The following is a 24,882-nucleotide window of genomic DNA, read 5'->3' as shown; positions in this document are numbered from 1 at the left end:
TGTTCAAAATATACAGGAAAAATGCAAGAAATTTTGTCTTAGTACAAAGTGAGAGGACTGCTGCCATCAGATGTAAGGCCCTGTGCCTGGTGGCTTAATTGAGAAATAGCAAGACCCATTGATTGATTGAACCATTGGGAGATAGAGTCTCAGAACCAGTAGCTACCTGACTGGTTGAAAATGTCATCAACAGGTTCAAGATCTGGTTAACAGAAAGTGCTTTACAGCTTATTAAAATGTATCAAAAATTAAAATTATATAAATCATTGTAAATGTGATTCTCACATTTGATTGCTCTATAGTATTTTATTGTGCAAAAAGTTTATGAAATTAAAATGCAGAATCTGAAGCAGAGCTCTTCTCTTTGAAAGTCTATATTGCCATTTTGTTCCATACCCACATGTTCTCCATACCTGCTGCCAGACCACCCAACCATTTAAAAGTAATTTATTGTAAAGTTTTTTCCTAGCTTAGTTTATGGTTTGACAGATTTACAAGTGTAGAGATTTTCAAGTACTGCAAGTATTCTTATGCCACTTAAACCGAATAGGAAAATCATAGCAACAGACGGCAACAAAACTACAGAGTCGGGAAATTTTCTCTAACCTTAATTTGGACTAAAAACTTCATCCTGCTGTTAACATTTGTCTTTGCCGTTAAATAAATACAAGTATTGTAAAATTCATTGATGCTTTTTCTTTCCTGCCATACTTGTCCTTTTATTGTCTCAGTTGTCATAAAGATAGAGACCCGTTGCGGTTTATTTAGATGAGTGCTCACTCACCTTTTGATACCTACCTGCTTGAGGTGGCAAACTTAGAACGACCAGAAATCAAGATTTCAGTCATCTGGTCTTTCATGATCTCGATGTCACACTGGTTTTATCAAAGCAGCCAAAAGCTTGCTCGTACAAATTCTTGGAGAATCAAAGCAGAATAGTCAAGGCAGAACATGTTCTTGTAGTAAATGTTTAGAATGATTTGATTCACTTCTGTTGAACAGTTTACAGCTATCTTACTTGTGCACCATAACAGATTTCTCAGAGGAACTTGAATACATTTTAACTTGATGTACCCAACAATTACATTTTAACACAATGTACTGAACAAAGAAAATGTTCTGTTTGCCAGACTTGGCTAACGTATAACATTTCCACTTGATGTGACATGGTTTGTAAAAATCAGCATTTTTGTTACTACTTCTTCAAATATCATAACCAATTTGATAAAACTTGCAATTGATATTTCAGCAAATTTACCTTTGTTTAGATTATACATAATAAAAAGAAATTTAGAGAGGCAAACTGGAGTTTTTGTTTCATGTATGTTTGGGATGAAAACAGAATCTTGCCCTGGAGAATAAAATATTTTATGTGGTGTTCTTGATGGAGTGGCTTGTATGTAATCTGTGGAAGGAACAAATTATTAGGCAATTAACCTTTTCAGTTATATGCTTTATTCTGCTCCCAGATGGCACGATCCCTTGTTAGAGTTCCATGGATAGATAGCCCTGGAGCAAAGTTAATAAGTTTGGCTAATAGTTACCCTGAGTAGGATATCTCAACCACGGGAATATTCAACATTAAGACAAAGTGCATAATCAGACAAAAATTGACATTCGACTAAAAGAGGAAGCATAGGGAGGGTGACACAGAAAGCTTTGTCAAAGAGATATATTTTAAGGGTAATAATAATAAAGGGTAGTAATAATAAAGGAGGAGAGAGGGTGAAACAGTTATGGAGGAAATTTCAAAACTGAGGCTGATCTCAACTGTAGGAATGATGGCCACTGGTGGAGGGGGCGGAAGTGGGAGATACACAAAAGGCGAGAGTTGGATGGATGCAAATTGTTGACTTTATTTAGAATCACACAGAAGAAACTGAGATGAGGGAGAGGAAGGGAATTCAATTTCAACTGTTTGCTTGGTTTTCCTGGAAGATTGAGTGAAAAGGACTTTGATTACAGCCAAAAGAAATCTGAGCTGAGAAATTTTAGAGGCGGTGTAGTTAATTGATAAAATAAAGGAATCCATGGCCCAGATTGTCTGATCTGAGTTGCACATGTTCACCACTAAGTTGCGTTGAGACTAAAAGAAATCCCCGACAGGCACATGTGCAGTAGTTGCACACCAATTTTGAACTTCCAATGGACAGACATATGCATTGGCCTTACATTGCCTCAAATCTGGACTAATCAACATGGGAACCTAAAATTATCCCAGTTAAAAGTTGGAAGATTCCAACCAATGTGTTCCTGTAATCACATGAGGTGCACCCAGAGTCTGATTTTGGAGAAGCCTTTTAAATAATTTTATCCTTTGCCAAAATTTATAAGTTGTCATTCTATTTGAGATCTGAAATTCAGAAAGATCAGGAATCAAGTTTATTGTCTTCCAATCTTTATGCTGGCATTACCAAAGCAGCCATCAAGTTGTTAGTAATGAAGTTTTAAAGAATCGAAGCAGAATTGTGTCACTTTTGATAGTATCCCTACCTCTGAGCCAGAAGACCTCGGTTCAGGTCCTACCTGTCTGTGAGTGGGTTGATTAGAAAATAGTTTTTTGACAAGATAGAATATTTCTTATAATGTATACTTGATTCACATCTTTACTTACTACTTAATATAATTTTTACAAAATATGTTTTTTTAAGATATTGTTCTCTTTCTAAAACAGATACGACATTACAAAAGACAGGAAGTTTATATTGTACTCGCTTTCAGTTTTGTCTGTCTTTTACAGTTAATTTGTTTCGGTACAAAAATGTAAATTTGGAATAAAATTATAAATTGGGCAAATGATCAAATGTAAAATTACATCATAAAGGTTCTGATCACCTGCGTTCAATAAGCAGTCAACACTCAAATGTAAATGTGGCATCAATCTTTGGTTCACTACAAGGGTCAGGTCTATCAAGCCACTCATCACTATGGAGACCTTAGAAACCATAGTAAACAAATGGTTACCTTCACCACATGTAACTTTGGCACAGAGGTTAATTTCAGTTGTAGCACCTCAAGCATTTGTTTGATTGGTAGTATATTATTCATTGAAGGGATACTTAGTCTGAGTGGCAAAGAACTATCATTGTTCAGCTTTTTCCATAAAACAAAAACTCTTTGTGTTTACTAACCGATACGAGATAGTAATCTTACATTAATGCTAAGTTATGTATAATGTATTGACTCGGTTGTGCACAGCTGCATATGCTGGAACACTACCAACACAGGGATTCAGTCCAGAGTTAACGCTTTAAGTACCAGAAAATATTTTGTTGACAGAAATTGTATTTTTTTAATAAATGACAGAGTTTGTTATTGTTTTGCTTTCGTTTTGATAAATTTAAGAAACTTAGAAACTAGAAGCAGCAAAGACCATTTGGCCCTTTGAGCCTGTGTTGTCATTCAATATGATCATGACTAATCCTCTATCTCAATGCCATATTCTCATTACTTCCATAACCCTTGATGTCTTTAAAATACAAACTTTTTTCCATTGCTTTCTTAACTTATCTATCTTTTTTAATTCGTCAAGGTTTTTAAAAATTATTTTTCTGTTTCTTGAAGAATTTGTGAATTTCTTCTTCCTGGCTGAATGTACTAACTTTCAAGTGGAGTGCATTGTACAGGTGGCAGCAGCTGTCCAATATTTCATCCAAACAACTATACTTCAAGAATAAGCGAAAGGATTTAGGAAGCTAGGAAGGAATGGAGAATTGGCACTTTTTTTGTTTCTAAATCTTCCACACTTGAGGGGTAGATGCTTCCTTACTTTGGTTCTGAGTCTTTTATAGATTACCTGACAATGTTTGATTTCCATAAGTTAGTCTTCAACTCCATTATTGTTATATCATGGGACTACAAAGGTGGTAGATTAAAGCAGATATCTTAGTTTAACATTTCTTCCGAAAGATAGCACATACAACATTGTAACATTTCTTTATCAGCACCGAAATTTCAACATAGGGTACCTGATAAAGCCTCGAGTGAGGCTTGAATGCACCAGGTTTGTGCCTTCTGTCTGAGAGATTCAAGTGCTACCTCTTCATTAAAGTAGCACCTTGGCAACACAGAATGTTCCAATTACTGCTCCAGCCTGCCCCACTTCCAATATGATTAATTCACAGTTACACCGAAAAAAAGTGTCAAATGTGACATACTACATAAATGTACTTTGTATCTGTGTTTGTTATTGATGTTGTAAAGAATCAGTAATACAATGCAAATCTAAGTGTAGGTTAATGTTGTTCCAAAGGTACTGAAGCAAAGCCACAAAGCACATAAGTTACTTGTGATGTTATCCTCACCAGGAGTGTCTGGAATCAAGTTTTTTCCAATCCACTTGGTAAAAATGGTTCAGTTGAGTAATTAAAAATGAACAGGTTACTTAGCATTCTGTACTCGGCTCTTCCAAATTGAACCTGCAGGATTCTGCACGTAGATAAAATGCCTGCCTAAGGCAACCTGGAGCATCATAAATTTGTGCACTTCAGAGACATAACAAGATTTCAGTTGCTTAGTACTGGGACTGAGCAAGGCAGGCTTTTACGTCAGATTGATGTATGACAGCAAACAGTGAGCAAGGTGAAGAAATGCTCCTTTGCAAGCTTAAGTTTAAAGCAAGAATCATGCTCTGAAATTCACAAGGACAGCCATTCATTACATGCACTACATTCCTTTTGACTTCATGAGTACTTCCTACAGCTCCCTCTCAACCACTTAACTGCAAACTGTGGGAGTCAGGGACTACCGTATCTTCTTTCCATGCTAGTAGCTTCTCTAACTATTGTACTGGGCAGTACTTGAACTTAAAGCACTTAAGTGAGGCCAAAAAGTTAAAATACACAACACAAAGATAGTAAGAATTGCTGATGCTGTAGTCTGAGATAACACAGTGTGGAGCTGGAGGAACACTGGCAGCATCAGAGGAGCAGGAAAGTTGACAGATCGGGACCCTTGTTCAGAAATTGGGGAGGGGCGAGAGAGTTTGGAAATAATTAGAGAGAGGAGGGGGTAGGATTGGGAAGGTAGATGGGATGGTGATAAGTCAGTGCAGGTAGGGAGTGGTAGGGACTGGTCAGTGAGCTGAGAGAAGCAGATACCTGTATGTATCACTCATCTGCTCCCTTCGGTCCAAAACCGACTGGCAGTTGAAATAGATTGCTTTGCTGTTTGTATTGCAAACACTCAGTCTGTTAATGTGGACAATTAAAAATCACATTTGCTTTAGTGCATGAGAAAGTGCAATGGCATGGCACAAAATCATGTTCCGTTAGGCCATTATTGTCAGGATCATCCCATTGTGTTTCTGAGATATTAATGTGTACTGTTTATGTTTATCTTTCTGTCTGTAAAGAAATAGCCTGTTTTATGTGCAATAATTACACTTCCAGGTAACTTCTATAAAAGCTAAAAAGTGCCAAATTTCTGAGGAAAATACGTATTTTTACTCCTCAGATTGATGCTTTCCTAGCACAATGCTGGCACTTACGATCTCTAATCAATTATTTTTCTGTTGTGGATGTAAGGTCCCTTATTTATATCTGGCAGTGCTGCACCACTTGCAGCCATGCAGATACCCTCTTCAAATAGAGAGTTGTGTATGTTTACGTTACCACCCATTATTCATTCCAACACTGTACCAAAACAAGTAAAATCATAATCAATTTCCATTTGCAATCCATGATAATATAATTGAAATAAACTGCTGGCATTCTTCAATTTGGAGACAGTAGCATTTCTTTAAACAAAGGGAAATTACTGTGGATGCTGTAAAACCAAAATAAAAGTGTAAAATGCTGGAAAAACTCTGTAGATCTGACAGCATCTCTGAAGAGAGAAACAAATTAATGACTCTTCTTTGAAACTTTCTTCCAGGAAAATGTCGCTAATGCATTCTATAAACTCACCTGACAGATAACCTTTGCCAGTTTCCTGAGGCTGCCGTTGCAAAGAAGTCATTGGGCCTGAAATGTTAATTTTGTTTATCTCTCAGCTGATGCTGTCCAGACCTGTTGAGTTCCTCCATTTGTGTTTTTCAGTATTACTTTAAATAAAAATTTATGTTTGGCAGATCTATTGTTTGAGTTGTGGGGAGAGTGACATTTGTTTGTTAGCTCTGTATTTACTGTAATTAAATCAACCAACCTATGTTTAGAGCAAAATTAGACTCCCATCTTTTGTGAACTTACAACAAAAGTTTTCTCACATAGCAAAAAGAATTTTCATGCTGGGAACAGATTGCTTCCCTGGTTAATATCTCTTGGTCAAATCTGGCGTTGCCAAAAACAGAGATAAGTTCCCTTATTACACCTTCTCAGTGAGAGGAGATTTAAAATTTGAAAATCAAAAAGAATATGCTGAGGCAATACAACAGTGTAGCAACTTGGGCAATAGCAACAGCATGGGACAGGAGCCTACATAAAACCCTCAAACTTAGGAGCAGAAGTAGGCCTTCAGCCCATCATGCCTGCTGCACCATTCAAATAAATCGTGGCTGAACTGATAAAACTCAACTCCTGTCTTTTCCCTATAATGCCTAATTCCCTTACTAATTAAAAATCTGTCTATCTTAGCATTGAATATACTTAATGACCTAGCCCTCTGTGGTATAGAATTCTACAGATTTGCTACCCTCTAAGAAAAGCGATTCCTCCTCATCTCTTGTAAATGTAGATCCTTTATTCTGAGGTAATGCTATCTGATCCTAGACTCTCTCACAAAGGAAACTACCTTTCCACGTCTACCCTTTCAAGTCTACTAAGAACCTAATGCTTCAATAAGGTTGCCTCATTCTTCGATATTCCAACAAGGTGAGAAATTCTAACTCCGTCTGTTCTGTAATTTTCCGCAGTCTTTCTCTACTTAAATACAGCTAGTCACTTGGCAATAACTTTTCACTGAATAAAGTCTATATGACTAATAATGGTAAAGAAGTAAGATTGGGGTCTCCATTTCTGAGCAGGAAAGCGTTCGAAGTAAGAAATATGAACTAATGAAACAGATAGAGAAAAATTAGGCACTCAATTGACAATCTCAGATTAATTAATATCAGCAGAGGTTTGGGGAAATTTAAAGGACAGAAATTTGACAAATCATCAGGAACTGATTGTATATATTGTAAGGTTCTAAAAGAGGTAGCCACAGAGATAGTAGATATGCTGGGTCCATGCTGATTACAAAACAAAATCTAGAATGGTTTCGGCAGAGGGAAGTTGGTGGATGCAATTCTGCCACACAGGATAATATGAAAAATATAAGCCAAAACTACAGAGAAATTAACCTGATACTCATTATGAAGGTGGTGAAATTAAGGAAAGTCTAAAGATTAAAAAGTTTAAGTTTAAAAGTTTAAAAATCCTGGAGTCAGGGGTAATCTAGTAGCATGGATAGAAGGTTGATTAATAGACAGGAAGCCCAGAGTAAGGATAAATGTGACGTTTTAAGTTCAAAGGCTATTGGTAATGCAGTGCTGTAAGGACCGTTGATAAAACTGGAGAAGCCTGAACTCAGTTCTGAAGAAGTCATACTGGATCTGAAATTTTAACTCTGTTTCTCCTTCCACAGATGCTGTTAGACCTGCTGAGTTTCCCCAGCATTCTCCGCATTTCTTTCAATTTTCCAGCATCCAAAGTACTTTGTTCTTATTGCTGGGATCTCAGTTATTTAAAATCAATGTTCATGACACAAATGAAGATATCAAGAGTAATATATCTAAATTAGTTCGTGATAACAGAGCTAGGTTTGAATGCAATCTATAAGCAGGACAGATGGAGGCTGTAAAGAGATATAAACAGGTTCGGTGATCTTCTCAAAACTTGCTAGGTTCAGTGAATAACATTGATACAGCAGATGGGGTATGAAATGGGGAAAAATGAGGTTATTCACTGTGTTAGTAAGAGTAGTAAACCAGAATATTTTTCAACGATGTGAAATTTTTATGTATTGATGGCCAGAGGGGTTTGTATGTAATCGTATGAGGAACAAAAAAGGTTAGCATTCAGGCATTGCAAGCAATTAGGACAGCAGATAGTATATTGGCCTTTATTGTAGAGAGATTGGAGTACATAGAGTACATAAAGTATTGCTACATTTGTGTAAGACTTTGATGTGACCACACCTGGAGTCTTGTGTGCAGTATTGATTTTTAAGGAAGTCATGACGGAGGATGTGCTGCTGAGGTTCACTGCACTGGTTCCTGTGATGAAAGCGTTATCTAATGATGAACGGTTGAATAACTTGGACCTATACTCTTTTAGAAGAATGAGAGCTAATCTCATTATAACATGCAAAATTCTGAAGGTTCTTGACAGTGTAGACAGTGCAAAGTTGCTTATCCTTCTGTTGAATCTGGAGCATGTGGCATGGTCTCCAAGTAAGGGATCAGTCACTTAGGTCTATGATGAGGAGAAATTTCTTCATTCAGAGACCTGTAAGTCTTTACAATTCACTACCATAGCAAGCTGAGTATGGAAATCAAGGCATATGGGAAGTGGGCAGAAAAGTGGATTAAACCCTCTGATCAGCCCTGATCAGATTGAACGGGGTGGAGCAAGTTTGAAGACATAACGTGTGTCACTACTGTGAGATTTTCACTTTCCCACATTAGCCATACATTCTTAAGCAAAATAACAGTTATTCACAGGTACTTTGCCAAATTAAAAATAGTTTTGAGCTGCAGGGCTGATGCCCACAGGTAATTCAGAAGAAATACAAGGTTGCCCAACGACATTTCATGCAGTCCCATTGTGCTCAGAAAGTTTTGTCTTGGCACCTTTTTCTTTGGTTTAGATTGCATATACCAAAATTCAAAGACCTGTCCATTAAACTGTGCCTTTCATTTTTGTAATAGCTTTTACATGGTGCCAGAATCTGTATTAGTAGCAAAAACAAAGTTGCTGGAAAAGTTCAGCAGGTCTGGCAGCATCTGTGAAGGAAAAAGCAGAGTTAATGTTTCAGGTCTGGTGACCCTTCCTCAGACCAAGTATTAGTAGCTCTGGCCGATAGAAACACATAGAGGTCACAACACAAATGGGTCATTCAGTCTAACCAGGAATCATGTTAGCATTTATTTTTCATGCAAATAAATGATTTTAATCACATGAACTCAACATGTTTCCATTTTGTTTCAACACCTTTTTCCTTCATCCACTTTTGTGGTTAATGCATGTTGATATAGCTTTGCCTTAGCCAGTGACTATGAAAGTGAGTTCCTCGGCCTCACAACTCTCTCCATCTATTTTTGTCATCCAGCAGAAAATCCTAGCAAAGACCTGCTGACTTCACTTAGTCCTCTTGATAGTTACTCTGAATGAATCTGTAAATTTACTACTAGGACGCAGGTAGCTAAATGAGACCCATCTTGCACAGCTTACGATTTCACTGCAAAAGAATCTAAAAGCTTGTTGATACTACTATGTACTCAAAATGGACCCTGATTGCCTGTACTCTTACATGCAAGAACATCTGGAACATGACTGACCATTAATTAATTTGTCCCATGATGCATGTTTTAAATTTTTTTAATCAACCTGATCAGAGATATTATGAAACAACTATTTGGAACAGGTGGAACTTGAGCAACCCTGAGGTAAAGACACTAATGGCTGCATCATAAGAACCCTCAGATATGATAACACACTGGCTAAGATCCCAGGAAATCATATAAATATTTTCTGATCTGCCTGTTCAGAGATATTAATACACATCTCAGAAACAGGTGGAAATTAAACCTAGGGCTCCTGGCTCACAGGTAGGGACACTGTCAATGTGCCACAAGATTCCCAAGATGATCGGTTTACACTGACATCTAAATACACTTAAATTTCTAACCATAAAAGTCTGACTGTAGGTAAACTTGAGGTTTACCTGCTATCAGCTGCAATATAAATATTTTATTGGACTTTGTGAATTGCAGTTGGTTGACTGTCAAGAAGTAAAAGAGTGAAAACAGATTCTCTCACTTTCAGCAATGACAAATTTATTTGAAGTTTCAAATGCAGCAGAAAAACTGGTGAAGAAACAGGAAAGAGTAGAACACACATATCCATCTCACTGTGATCACTTCCTCAGGAGTTCATGGCAAATGATAACACATCTTAAATATGATGAAGTATAAATTGCTGCAGTCCTTGAAGTAAACCATACTCCCTTCATTATAAGCATTACTCGCTGAACAGTGAAACTCTCAGTAGGACTGTATCACTGCATAAATTAAGCTGTTAACTTTTGTTGCAGTTACATTGATTATAATGGCATCTTCATATCTCTTTCTGTCACTTTACATCAATTACTTATGTCATGGAGAGCTTATTTAATGTACAGTCAGAATTCTAATAAGGTATATAGAGATCTTGTACTAAATATATTAATCGTTGCCAAGCAAGAAGCTTCTATTAAAACATAAGATTATGAATCCACTTGTTTTAAGTGAAACACAAGAGAGATAGTGCTGCCCTTTCTGTAATTGCAAAATGTTGGTGTGAATAGAATTGGATATTAGTTGTGATAAATGTCGGTCACAGTTCAGTATTGTATACAAATTGAGAGCAGTCATAAAGTAGAATTGTAGTAAATGCTTACTGGATATTAGTGTTTTTTGTCAGGTTAATATTTAAAAAATAAACATATAGCACTGTGTATATTTTTCTGTCTTTCTCATCTCTTATCAATATGTTCATTTGCATAGTATACCTCAGCAAACATTGAGGAGATGAGAGACACCGATGAATGTGTATCTACATATGGTATTGTGCATGGGAGGGGAAGGAAAGCAAAGTTAAAGTATGAATTTTCTTGTAAATCACTGACTCCACATGGCTGTTTTGGATTGATTGTACTTGTTACTGACTGTATTTGTTTTCTCTGTTATTCATAATTATATCAAGCCTTTATCAGGTCTTAGAATCCTATACCTGCAGAGCACTGGTTTTTATTAATCTAATTTTTGTAGTTACAAACTTTAGAAGTCTATTGTTCCCAATATTATTTACTACAGATATTGACAATTTCTTTGTAAATTTTGTTTATGAGTGAGATATATCTGTATACAGCAAAATTCTTGATTGTTAGCCAATCTGAAGTTTCTAACATTGATCAGAAGATCTAAGTTCACTCAGTTATCCTATTTAGGGTATGGTTGTTCCGACAAACTCAGAACAGAAGTGTTTTTTTTGTAAAAAAGACAAATATGTCAAATAAACGCAGAACAAATTATCCTCAGTCATTTGGAATCATGCTGGTCACAGTGTGGTAGAGAACCCTATTTTAGTTGGAGTCTGACAGATTCTGTTTGAATCCTTTTTGCAGATTAAAAGGTGCTGAACTATCATTGGCAGAGTTGTGATAAATCAGAAGGGACAGCTGCTGCCACAGATATAGAAAATACTATCCCAGCCCCCATTAACAGCTGGCCTGCTGGAAAAGAGAATAACAAAAAGGGAATAAGAAGCCAGGTGGAAATTATAGTATTTGAAAGAGGCTTCATTGTTGCTTAAACCTGTTGTTTTATTCATACAGATCAAATCGTATCCCTGACGAAAGTGTCTTCTTACACAATCCTTCAAGGTGGCAGAGCAAAATATAGCGTAAATGTCCTGCAATTTACATTTAAAGAACCCTATAAAGCTTACACTTCATGATTCAAATTCCCTTGAATGGCATTTTGAGGCCAAAAACTATTCCATGGTAAATTCACATAGTTTAAATTAATGTTTGGTCTTTAATTTCAGCACAGACCCCTTGATGTACAATCCTAATTTTCTCCCCTTTTCTATTATTCATTCCCCAGGGTACAATCATACATGTATTCTCAATCATTCAAAACAATTGACAATTCTTCTAAATGTGAGCCTAAATTGGAGCTGTTTAGTAATAGGACTGTGCATCACATTTTGTACTTGTCTAGTGTAGATGCATCTTGCAGTCTGGCCAGCAGTTAGGAGCCTGTGATGTCTTTGCATTCCCTTTTCTTGAGCCCAAGACAACACCCCATAGTTCTGATTGGCTATTGTAATATGTTTACATGTGTTACTTTCAAACTTTGTTGCCTTTTACCTACAGTAAAATTTATGCTGTAAACTTTGTTTGCTCAAACTCATACGATTGTTCTCAAAGAAGAGCAAAAAAAAATCCTGTTTTGGTAAATTTCTGTTCACCTCTACTCAGCCAGTTCCATTCAGATCTGTGAGGTAATGTACTTGAGTTTATTTAGAAATGTTGCTAATGAAACTGCTCATCGTTGAGAAAGGAGCCATCTGTCACTGTGCAGCTGCTTGTTTCAGACTCACATTTTGGTGATACAGCCACTCAGTGAATACATCACTCAGTGAATACACAGAATTACACACTGGAAAGCCCACGATATGGTCTGATTTTGTCCAACAATAGGTGTTCCGTTTCAATAAAGGAGGAATACACAGTGGGAATGTTTACCCCTGTTTTGAAGGCAGAGCATACGGCTGAAGTATTTTCTTTTGCCTGGTTATGCAACATCTGTTGTCGTCTCTGAAGAAGATCGGATCAGTGATTTGATGTTATAGGCTGTGCCCTGTTAGTTGACCTTGTTAGTGGTCTGTAACCTAAATTAAAAGCAGAGGTTATGCTTTACCGAACTGTTAAATGGTTTAAGGAAGTCCTAATGCTTGATAATAAAATGTTGCAATTATTCCATTCTGAGGAGGTGGTGTAAAGTATTGGGTCTCCAGTGAAAGGCAGTTTGCAGTCTAAAAATAGCCACATCTTGCCAAATGACAGAGGGATCCGGTGATGTTCTTTTGATTCAAATACAGCTCACAACTTTAAGTCAGTCAGTGACCAAAATATGTTCCAGTTCCTTCAACCATCTTATGATGAATGTAAACTTTCTGGTTCAGTGTGTGTGTAGTATCTTACGCAGAACACAACTGACATGTTTCTGATCAAACTCCAGTTTTTCATTAATTTGTCAGGTTCCTGTTATCTCAATAAAGCAGCTGCACATGTTGTGTTTTCAAGAAGCTGAAAAGATAGTGAATGGCCTGCTATGGTAATCAGGTCAAGTTCGCTCTGTCTGATCATTGTTAGTATCAGACTGTTTCAGTTCTTTGGCAAAATAGATTATAGTACCTAACTTTTAAAAGAAAACACAGTGATCAAAATATTCCTATCTGCTGAGTCAAGATTTGAAAACTATATCCATGCATGCGTATCTAAAGTACATTCCTCCTCAAAAACACAATATAATCTTTATTTTTAAGGAGTTGCGGAGGCTGGAAATCAGAAACAAAAACAGAAATTGCTGGCAAAGCTCAGCAGGTCTGACAGCATCTGTGGAGAGACAGCAGAGTTAATGCTTTGGGTCCAGTGACCTTCTTCAGAACTTTATTGAACTTGAGCAGTTTTTTCGTAAAATTCTTTTGCACAGTAATCAGCAATGATTTCTGTGATGGTTCTTCCACAAATTAATCTCCACTACGTGAGTGACAGGTTTTTGCTCTATGATGAAAGGCCACTTCCTAAGCAGAGCATTGTCAAGTGGCAGCTGCATTGCATCTAGCCTTCACTGTGTCCTATGTTTTTTTCAGGGCATACAGTTGCAAGTTGAATTCAGAAAATCAAACACATGTCAATGCAGTCTTGATTCACTGGGAACTTAATCGTAATTTGTTCCATATTGCAGCAGTGGTCAAATAAAATATGCATTTCATGGAACTGCTTTCTAGATTATCAGTTTAGTTTAGAAACATAGAAAGTAGGAGCAGGTGTAACTTGATTCCGGAATCAGTCTGGTAAACCTGTGTTGCAATCCCTTAATAGCCAGAACTTGCTTACCCAGGTAAGGAACCCTCACTGCACACGGTATTCCAAATGTGATCTTACCAAGACCGCATACAATTGCAGCAGGACATCTTTGCTGCTGTACTTGAATCCCACCACTATTTTGAAAAAAGGAGCTTGCGAGAAAACAAGGAAACACAGGCAGGATAGCCTGACCGCACCACTTTGCATCTTTACTGCCTGTTCCACTAGCAACTGGTATTTAAGGACTACATCATATTGTACCTCCATCTTTCCCAATCTATCTCACATTGTTTCTCCACCTTTCTTAATCTATCACTGTTCAGATAATAAGCTGCCTTCCTGTTTTTGCTACAATATTGGAAAACCCTACACTTTTCCACATTGTACTTTATCTGCCATGCATTTGCTCAGACAGTCAACTTGTCCAAAATACACTGAAGCTTCTCTACTTCCTCTCACAGGGCATTTTCACACCCAGCTTTGTGTTGTAAGGAAATTTGGGGATGTTACAATTAGTTCCATCATCTGAGTCATCAATATCTCTTGAAATAGCTGTGGTTCAAGCACTGATCCCTATGGTACTCTACAAGTCACTGCCTGCCCCTGAGGAAAAGGCCATTTATTCCTACTCTTTGGTTCCTGTCTGCCAGCCAATTGTCTATTCATATCAATAAGCAATCCCTAGTTCCATGCACTTTCATTTTACATGTTAATCTGTTATCAAAAACCTGATTGAAAGCCTTCAGGAAGTCTAATAAAGCTAATTCACTGGCTCCCCAATTAACTCTTCTAATTGCACCCTTGAAATATTTCAATAGATTTGTCTAGCATGATTTTGCTTTCGTAAATCCATACTGACTCTGTCCAACACTGTCGCGGTTTTCCAAGTAGTCTGCTGTTAAATATTTTATAATGGACTGTAGCATTTTCCCCATTATTGAGGTCAGGTTAACCAGCTTATAATTTTCTGTTTTCTGTCTAGCACATTTTTTTTAAATAGCAAGGTTATATTAGATACCTTTCAATCCACAGAAATGTTCCAGATGCTGTAGAATCTTAAACGATGACCACCAATGCATCCACTATTTCTGGAGCCACTTCTTTTTAACATGAATTAATAATTTAATTAATTAGTTATTAATCTGTCGTGGTGTAATGGTAATATCACTAGGCTCATAACCCAGAGATCCAAGTTATCATTATGGGCCACAGGTTCCAATCAAACTGTGGCAGATAATGAAATATAAATTTGAAACCTGGAATGAAAAACAAGTAGCTTAATGGTGACCACGTAGCCACTGTCGATTGTCGGGCACAACCCATCTGGCTCACGAATGCCCTTTAGGAAGGAAATCTGCTGCCCATACCTTGTTTGGCCTATATATAGTTGCAATATATAGTTGACTTCTAACTACCATCTGAGCAATTAGAAATGATTAACAAATGCTTGCCCTGACAGCAAGACCCTCATCTCATGAACATTTTTTTTTAAACTTGGAATTCTTTCAGTACAAGGTGCTGTTACCATCATTGTGTTATTTCCCCAGCTCTCAAGTACTTCTGCCCAGCTTTGGGAAATTGACATCATTTGATACCAAAGTATTATCTCTTTAACAATGATACTACACTGTATTGGAAAAGAGATGATCTAGATTTACTGCCACCCAGAGCCTTTCTGGTTACTCATTTCTAAATATCTGCCACACATCAGTCAACATTAAGTTATGAGCCATCTAACCTGCTAAGTTTGGTCTGAAAATGAAGTTAATGTATTTTAGCCTGTATAAACAGATAATATAAAGCATCAGCTTAATACTGATGTTGTTTCCTAGAACTTTTTTTTACTTTAACAAAGGACATTCATGTTTATTAAGAAACTCTACTGACTGGTCACTTACATTTTTCTCACAAGTGTTTAGGGAACTGCGAGTGGTGTTATTTTAACTGTAAGAGCAATAAAAAAGTGGTGGGAATGTAGAAGTATTAAATGCATAGTGGTAAGATGCTGCCTGAGATGAAAAGTAAAACAAATTTTTTGAGGACCTTTTCAAAGCAGAGGGGGGGTTGCCATTCTTACTCCTCCTTTTGCTCACACATTCATCCCTATTACCCAAACAAAAAACTTGTCAAATAGTTGACTTTGAAGACAGTTTTATGGGGAACTTAGTTTTAAGAGAAGTGGGCAAGAGTTTGAATGTGTCAGCTTTGCATATCATCACTTTGTAACATTCTGAAATCTATACTTTCGAAATATTTGCAGATGGGTTTTGCTTTTTAATTTATCAATTTGACACTTTTTTTTTCAGGTACATTTTGAACAGTTTAAAGAAGCATTAATCTTTACCCTGTCAACTACTATTGAAGGGAATTTCTCAGGCGATGATGGATATCAAGCACTAGGTAGGTGGAAGAAAGAGACTGTAACTTTAGAGATATACAGTACATCTTTGAATGATGTATACAAATTTTCAAGTATAGTGAAGTCATGGGTTGTAATCTTTCATAAGATTGATTTAAGTGCAATTTGAAACAGCATTGCCTTCAAAATGTCAGGTATTAGGAACAAAATATATTTTTCAGTTGTACACTATGACTGTTAGCCATTTTAATGTGCTTTGTAGGCAAATGGTTTTTACACTAAGACATATTGTAAAAGGCGTGACAGTTATTTTTGAAATAGCTGTTATGAAGGAATGCTCAGCCTGAATTGTAGTGCTTGCATAATTTATGGTCACATTCTGATAGAAAGTGGACCTCCTTAGCATACAAATATTCCTTCAGTATCAGCAGGCTAACATTCAGAAGATTGAGCAAGGGAATGATGCTTTTGTGTTAGCTTGCGTAGACAGCAGTGTTTTCATGCTTTCGACTTTGATCCTTCTTCTGATTGAAAATGTAAATTCTGCCAAGCTTGCAAATAAACTAGAATTGCAGAATCATTTAATTTGTAGCTTGTGGTAATGATAGGTCTTCAAGTAGAAATGCCTACTGCCCTTTTGCTTTTGTCTGTTCATTTCCAGTATTCATATAATTTTGTTTTAAATTGTTATTGTCCCATCATGAATAGCCAAGATGGTAAAGCATTCCATGTTTTATTGCCTTGCTGAACAAAAATACTTTTTAACACCCATTCCTTATGATAATTTTCATTCTGTATCTCTTTGTTATAATTTTTCAACCAGTGCAAACAACTTATTTGATTATTCTTCAAAATTTTGTAAATGTCTAATATGTCTCTCCTTAGACTAAGCTGTTCCAAAAACAACAAGTTCGTAAGTTTTGTCTCTTTGATGTGACATCATACTCCCTTGGAGTCTCTGTATACAACCTCTATAACATTTTAAAATTTATACTGTCTAACTTCTATTCAGTTCAAGAAATTAAAAGTACCCTTTCAAAATCATGATCCTTGTCCCAGATTAGCCTAAGTGCCCAGGTACTAGCAGGGATGGCAGTGCAGGTAGAGGAATGTTCCTCCTGCATGATGTTTGAGGTGAGGGACGCCATTAGTGTCCCATCCAAATACGTCTGCAGGAAGTGCACCCAACTCTTGCTCTTCTAAGACCGCATTAGGGAACTGGAGCGGGAGCTGGATGAACTTCGGATCATTCGGGAGCAGAGGCTGTGGTAGACAAGTAGCTACTCCTAAGCAGGAAAAAAGCTGGGTGACTGTTAGAAGGGGGAAAAAGCAGTCAGTGCAGGGATCCCCTGTGGCCGTTCACCTGAAAAACAAGTATACTGTTTTGGATACTGTTGAGGCGGGGAAGCGACTTACCAGGGGCATGCACTGGGGTGCAGTTCGCTGGCACAGTCTGTCCCTCTTGCACAGAAGGGAAGGGGGGGATAGGAAAGAGAGTATTAGCCATTGGGGACTCAATAGTTAGAGGGACAGATAGAAGGTTTGTCGGGAACGAACGAGAGTCATGGTTGGTGTGTTGCCTCCAAGGTGCCAGGGTCCGTGATGTCTCGGATCGTGACTTTGGGGTCCTGAAAGGAGAGGGTGACCAGCCCCAAATTGTGGTCCACATAGTTACCAACGACATAGGTAGAAAGAGGGATAGGGATGTCTGGCAGGATTTCAGGGAGCTAGGGTGAAACCTGAGAGCTAGAACAAACAGAGTGGTTATCTCTGGTTTGTTACCCGTGCCACGTGATAGTGAGGCGAAGAATAGGGAGAGATTTCAGCTGAACACGTGGCTGCAGGGATGGTGCAGGAGGGACGGCTTCAGGTACATGGATAATTGGGGCTCATTCTGGGGAAGGTGGGACCCCTACAAACAGGATGTTCTGCACTTGAACCAGAGCGGTACTAATATCCTGGGTGGGAAATTTGCTAGTGCTGTTCGGGTGGATTTAAACTAGCTCAGCAGGGGGATAGGAAATTGAGGTGTAGTTCCAGTATACAGGAGGATGAGCATAAGGAGGACATGGGCAGGAAGTCACAGGAGTGTGCTGACAAACCACAAGCTGGTTTGAAGTGTGTCTACTTCAACACCAGGTGTATCCAGAATAAGGTAGGTGAGCTTGCAGCATAGATAGGTACCTGGGACCTCGATGTTGTGGCCATTTCGGAGACATGGATAGAGCAGGTTCAGGAATGGATGTTGCAGGTTCCAGGGTTTAGATCTTTCATTAAGATCAGGGAAGGTGGTAAAAGAGGGGGAGGTGTGGCTTTGTTAGTCAAGGACAGTATAACGGTGGCTGAAATAACTTTTGACGAGGACTCGTCTACTGAGGTGGTATGGGCTGAGGTCAGAAACGGGAGAGGAGAGGTATCACTGCTGGGAGTTTTTTTATAGGCCTCCACAAAGTCCCAGGGAACCGGAGGAGAAGATTGGCAAAACTATTCTGGGCAGGAGTGAAAGGAACAGGGGACTTTAACTTCCCTAACATTGACTGGAAATGCTATAACTCTAGTACATCGGATGGATCAGTTTTTGTCCAATGTGTGCAGGATGTTTTCCTGACACAGTGTGTCGAAGGGCTGATAAGAGGGGAGGCCACACTGGATCTGGTACTTGGTAATGAACTAGGCCAGGTGTTTGATTTAGTGGTAGGTGAGCACTTTGGAGAGAGTGACCATAATTTGGTTTTGTTTAGTTTAGCGATGGAAAGGGATAGGAACATGCCACAGGGCAAGAGTTATAGATGGGGGAAGAGCAACTACAATGCGATTAGGCAAGACTTAGGAAGCACAGAATGGGTTAGCAAAATGCAGGGGATGGGAACAATCGAAATGTGGAGCTGGTTTAAGGAACAGATATTGTGTGTCCTTGACAGGTATGTCCCTATCAGGCAGGGAGGAAGCAATAAGGTTAGGGAACCGTGGTTTACTAAAGAAATTGCATCTCTTGTTAAGCAGAAGAGGGAGGCTTATGTGACAATGAGATGAGATGGCTCAGATGAGGCGATGGAGAGTTACAGATTAGCTAGGAAGGATTTAAAGAGAGAGCGAGTTTTGAGAAGATTTGTAGCTCAGGTTGAGTTTCTGGATGTGAGTTTGCTCGCTGAGCTGTAAGGTTAGTTTTCAGACGTTTCGTCACCATTCTAGGTAACATCATCAGTGAGCCTCCGATGAAGCGCTGGTGTTATGTCCCGCTTTCTATTTATCTGTTTAGGTTTCCTTGGGTTGGTGATGTCATTTCCTGCATTGGTGATGTCCAATGCAGGAAATGACATCACCAACCCAAGGAAACCTAAACAGATAAATAGAAAGCGGGACATAACACCAGCGCTTCATCGGAGGCTCACTGATGATGTTACCTAGAATGGTGATGAAACGTCTGAAAACTAACCTTCCAGCTCAGCGAGCAAACTCACATCCATTTGAAGAGAGAGTTGAGAAAAGCAAGGAGGGGACATGAGCAGACATTAGCAGGTAGAATAAAGGAGAACCCTAAAGCTTTCTATAGGTATGTGAGGAATAAGAGGATGACTAGGGTAGGAATAGGGCCAGTCAAAGACAGAAGTGGGAAATTGTGTGTGGACCCTGTGGAGATCGGAGAGGTGCTAAATAAATATTTCTCATCTGTTTTCACTCAGGAACAGGAGAATATTTTCGAGAAGAAGGTTGAGTTACGGGCTTCTAGAATTGAAAGGATTGAGGTTAGTAGGGAGGAGGTGTTATCAATTCAAGAAGGTGTGAAGGTAGATAAATCCCCTGGGACGGATGGGATTTTTCCGAGGATTCTCTGGGAAGCTAGGGAAGAGGTTGCGGAGCCTTTGGCTTTGATCTTTGAGTCCTCATTGTCTACAAGATTAGTACCAGAGGACTGGAGGATTGCAGATGCTGTGCCCTTGTTCACAAAGGGCAGTAGAGATGATCCAGGTAATTATAGACCTGTGAGCCTTACATCTGTTGTAGGAAAAGTTTTGGAAAGGATTAAAAGAGATAGGATTTATAATCATCGAGCAAGCAACAATCTGATTGGAGATAGTCAATATGGATTCGTCAAGGGCAGGTCGTGCCTCACAAACCCCACTGAGTTTTTTGAGAAGGTAACCAAGCATGTGGATGAAGGTAGGGCAGTTGACCTGGTGTACATGGACTTCAGTGAAGCTTTTGATAAGTTTGAAACAGTAGGCTATTGAAGAAAATACAAAGGCATGGGATTGACGGAGATTTAGCAGTTTGGATTAGAAACGGCTTTCTGTAAGAAGGCAACAAGTGGTGGTTGATGGAAAATATTCAGTCTGGAGTCCGGTTATAATGGTGTAACTCAAGGATCTGTTTTAGGACCACCGCTGTTTGTCATTTTTATAAATGATTTGGATGCAGGCATAGGTGGATGGGTTAGTAAGTTTGCAGATGACGCTAAAGTAGGTGGAGTGGTGAACAGTGTGGAAGAATGTTGCAGGGAGACTTGGATAAACTGCAGAATTGGGCTGAAAGGTGGCAAATGGAGTTCAATGCGGATAAATGTGAGGTGATTCACTTTGGGAAGAATAATAGGAAGGCAGAATACTGGGTCAATGGAAAGATTCTTGGTAGTGTGGATGTGCAGAGGGATCTTGGTGTCCAAGTACATAGATCCCTGAAAGTTGCCACCCAGGTTGATAGTGCTGTTGAAAAGGCGTATGGTGTGTTCGGTTTTATTGGTAGAGGGATTGAGTTCTGGAGCCGTGATGCCATGCTGCAACTGTCCAAAATGCTAGTGCGGCCTCACTTGGAATATTGCGTGCAGTTCTGGTCACCCCATTACAGGAAGAATGTGGAAGCATTGGAAAAGATGCAGAGGAGATTTACCAGGGTGTTGCCTGGTCTGGAGCGAAGGCCTTATGAAGAAAGGCTGAGGGACTTGGGTCTGTTCTCATTGGAGAGAAGAAGGCTAAGAGAGGATTTAATAGAGACATACAAGATGATCAGAGGTTTAGATAGGGTGGACAGTGAGGGTCTTTTTCGGAGGATGATGACGTCAGCTTGTACAAGGGGGCATAGCTACAAATTGAGGGCTAATAGACTTAAGACAGATGTCAGATGCAGGTTCTTTACTCAGAGAGTGGTAAGGGCATGGAACACCCTGCCTGCCAATGTAGTTAACTCAGCCACATTAGGGGCATTTAAACAGTCCTTGGATAAGCATATGGATGATGATGGAATTTTGTAGGGGGACGGGCTTAGATTAGTTCACACGTCGGCGCAACATCAAGGCTGAAGGGCCTGTTCTGTGCTGTATTGTTCTATGTTCTATGTATTATGGACTCTGGACATTTACCTGGAACTGAAGTAAAACTTACTGGTGTCTATTCTTTGGCTAATTCCTTTTCCTTTTCTTTGTCATGAATGTAATCTTTTCCACCCAGTACTTTTGGCAATATTCTTGTTTCTAAACCTTCTGGAAGATTATGTTTCATGACTTCATTATCTCCTTCCTGTCTTCCTTTTTTAATTCATGTTTATAATCACAGGGTTTGGTGACCTTTCTGCTTTCAGTCCCATTCACTTTTAATTATTTTCTTTCTAACATTTATATTTAACTCCCAAAGACAAAACTGCTTACAAAAACTTATTAACATTCCATCATTCTTGTACTTTCAAGTACATGGTAGTCATGCAAAATCTCATTGTCTTCTCATAGAAACCTTTATTGTTTCCTTTATAGTGATGATCATATTTTTCATGATCTTTCCTAGCCTTTCTAATACATTACTGCTTCCTGTTTAACTGTTCAATGTACTTTGTATTTTTACTTTGTATTTTGTATCTTTCCACATTTTCCCAAATATTTTCATATGAATTTTGCTTTTCACTTCATCAATAAGACTCAGCATTTGACAGCTATCATTGTCACCACTCAGAACCTATCTTATTCATTTCACATTTAAGTATTTCCGTGTTGCTATTCCGTTGTTCAATGTTAAAGAAGTTCGGAGATAATCTGAAGATTTGTCACCCCAAAATCTCTTTGTCAGAAGACTAGTTTTATAATATTAAGTCTAACATAACATATCAAAAATGATCTCAGCAATATACCCTATATTTATGGTTATCATAAAGGTGAGGCTGGAGAGAGATTTTTAAAATCAAAGTTTACTTCATTTTATGCACCTCAGCGTTGAGTGTGTCTATGTGCTGTGTTTATGTTTCTCCTTCCCTTGGGCTGAACAATTTACTAGATGAGGTAATAAGATGCCCAACTCCTTTAGTTTCTGATGGGAGATGCGTGAGGATCCCTCTGGTGACTTACTTTCCCTCCCCCTTTTCCATCAGGTCCCTAATGACTCCAACTTAGCAGCATCATTTTGTTTCTATCATACCATACTACTCTATTTGATTTTTTTTTAAATATGCTCTTTCTGTGTGCCACTGTATGAAAATAAAACACTGATCTTAACCTCATAATGTCTGAAACCTGACTGAATGCAGACCTTCTGTACAGGCACAGCTTGACTCGGTTATGTGCTAGGTAATGACTGGTAAACAATGGTGTAATGGGAATAGTTGCTAAAGTACTAAATATGTTGTGTTTGTTTTTAACAAGTTATATGTTTTGGCCTTTTTTGTATAATAAATGTATACTGAAACAAACCCAGGTAATTGACTTTGTTGTACCTAATCTGTTGGTTAAACTAAATGAAATAAATCCACTTAATAATGCTACATAGGCTGTATTTACATATGATATACAAATTAGGAGTGGGAATAGGCTACTTGGCTTCTCAAGCTTGCCCCACCCTTCAATAAGATCTTGGCTGATTGGACTACTCCACATTCCTGCCTATCCCCAGAACAAAGGTTGTTATTGATATCTACCTTAAAATATTTAACAGCCCTATTACTCCTAGATTTTGAAAAGGAGAGCTCCGAAGACTGAAAGCACCCCAAGAGAGGAAATAAAACACCATTGTCTGAAATAAGTGACACCTTATTTTTAAATTGTGACCTCTAGTTCTAAGTTCTCCCACAAGACAAACATCATTTCCATATTCACCTCATCAAGACCACTCAGGATCTTTAGTTTATGTTTTCACTTATGTTTCAATCAAATTGTCCCTTACTTTTCCAACTCTGGTTATTGCAAGCCTAGCCTGTCCAATCCTTCCTTGTAAAACAACCCTCGGCTCCCATTCATATTCATCTCGTAAATTTTTTCCAATACATTGACATTCCTCCTTAAAACAGGATACCAATATTGTACACAATATTCCAGAAATAAACTCACCAATGCCCAGTGTAACTGAATGATAATCTACCTATTCTGTATTTAATTCCCTTCACAATAAATAACAACATTCTATTAGTTTTCGTCATTGTTTGATATACGCACCTTTTGCAGTTCATGCAGGACTGTAAGGTTTATCTGGGTCTCAGAGCTCTGCAATCTTTCACCATTTAGACAATGTACTTCCATTTTATTCTTCCTGCCAAAAATAACACATTCACGTTTCCCACATAACACTGCATTCGCATTGGGAGTGCAGTTTGCCCAGGACTTGTGACACAGTGGTAGAATCCCTAACTCTGTGCCAAGAGACTTGAGATCAAGTCCACCTGCTCCAAAGGTATGTAATAACATCTCATTTCAGGCTAATGAGGAAAATATCTAGAAGGTGATCGTTCATCTTGTTTGAAGGTCTTGTGGTATAATGATAGTGTTCCTATCTCTGAACCAGAAGTGTTACCTTTTCGAGAAGTATGTCATTACACATCTGAACGGGTTGAGTAAAAATATTCCTTCCATTTGCCACATCTTTGCCCAAATCCATAACCTGCAGCCTCTTTTTTTATACTTTTCACAAGTTACTTTCCTAACTATCTTTGTGTCTTCAGAAAATTTAGCAACCCCGTATTTTCAGCCCCTTCATCAAATTTCTAAATTGTAAAACGTTGATGCCCAGGACTAATCCTAATACATTTGGCACACTATTCATTGTACCCTGCCAACCAGAAGAAGACCCATTTATCCCTATTCTCCACATGGTATGTGCAAGCCTGTTTTCCATCCTTTCCCACATGCTAGCCCTACACTGTGAGCTCGATCAAATGCCTTCAGCATATCTAGGTACAGTATATCAATAGGTTCCCCTTTATACACAACATATATTGCTGAAAAAGAACTCCAATAAATAGTGTCAACATGATTTTCCTCTCACAAAGCTTTTGCTTCTGCTTGATTACAAGTAAGGATATAAATATTGTTTAAAAGTATGCATTTAAACCAATACTGTTCTATTGGTTAACTGTTTAAATGTTAATAGTGTGATTATTTAAAAAAAAACAATTATTGATATATTTCTTTAAGCTCTGTAACTTTAGTTATATTCACCAAAAATAATAAAGACCAGTGAGTAATTCTATGTACTCAACTGTGACAGGGTCTTGTGTAATATCTCCAAACATTGTTACTAATGCCTTCGCAAAAAAAAAGTTGTTCTGTGGCATTTTTCTAACTTGTTATTTTTTTTTGTATTCATTCATGGTATTTGCGTGTCGGTGGCTGGGCCAGCATGTATTTCCCATTCCTATATGCCCTTGAGTAGGTGATAGTGAGCTGGCTTCTTGAACTGTTGCAGTCCATTTGGTGTAGGTATATCTATAATGCGTTTAAGGAGGGAATTCCAGGATTTTAACCTGGCAACACTGAAGGAACACTGATATATTTCCAA

The 24,882-nt window shown here is 38.2% G+C and overlaps 1 protein-coding gene across 4 annotated transcripts in view; it reads left to right on the top strand.

Moving 5' to 3' along the window:
- Positions 1-24,882, top strand: part of nin (ninein (GSK3B interacting protein)) — a 180,478-nt gene that overhangs the window by 31,766 nt on the left and 123,830 nt on the right. For all 4 annotated transcript variants that reach the window (XM_048538225.2, XM_059649150.1, XM_059649149.1 and 1 more), the window contains one exon: positions 16,083-16,176. In XM_048538225.2, coding sequence (XP_048394182.2) covers positions 16,083-16,176 — 94 coding nt within the window. The remainder of the gene's footprint in view (positions 1-16,082; positions 16,177-24,882) is intronic.

This window comes from Stegostoma tigrinum, chromosome 10, assembly GCF_030684315.1.
Source record: "Stegostoma tigrinum isolate sSteTig4 chromosome 10, sSteTig4.hap1, whole genome shotgun sequence".
Lineage (NCBI taxonomy): Eukaryota > Metazoa > Chordata > Chondrichthyes > Orectolobiformes > Stegostomatidae > Stegostoma > Stegostoma tigrinum.
Note: the sequence above shows the minus strand (reverse complement) of the source record. Positions and strands in the feature narration are given on the sequence as shown.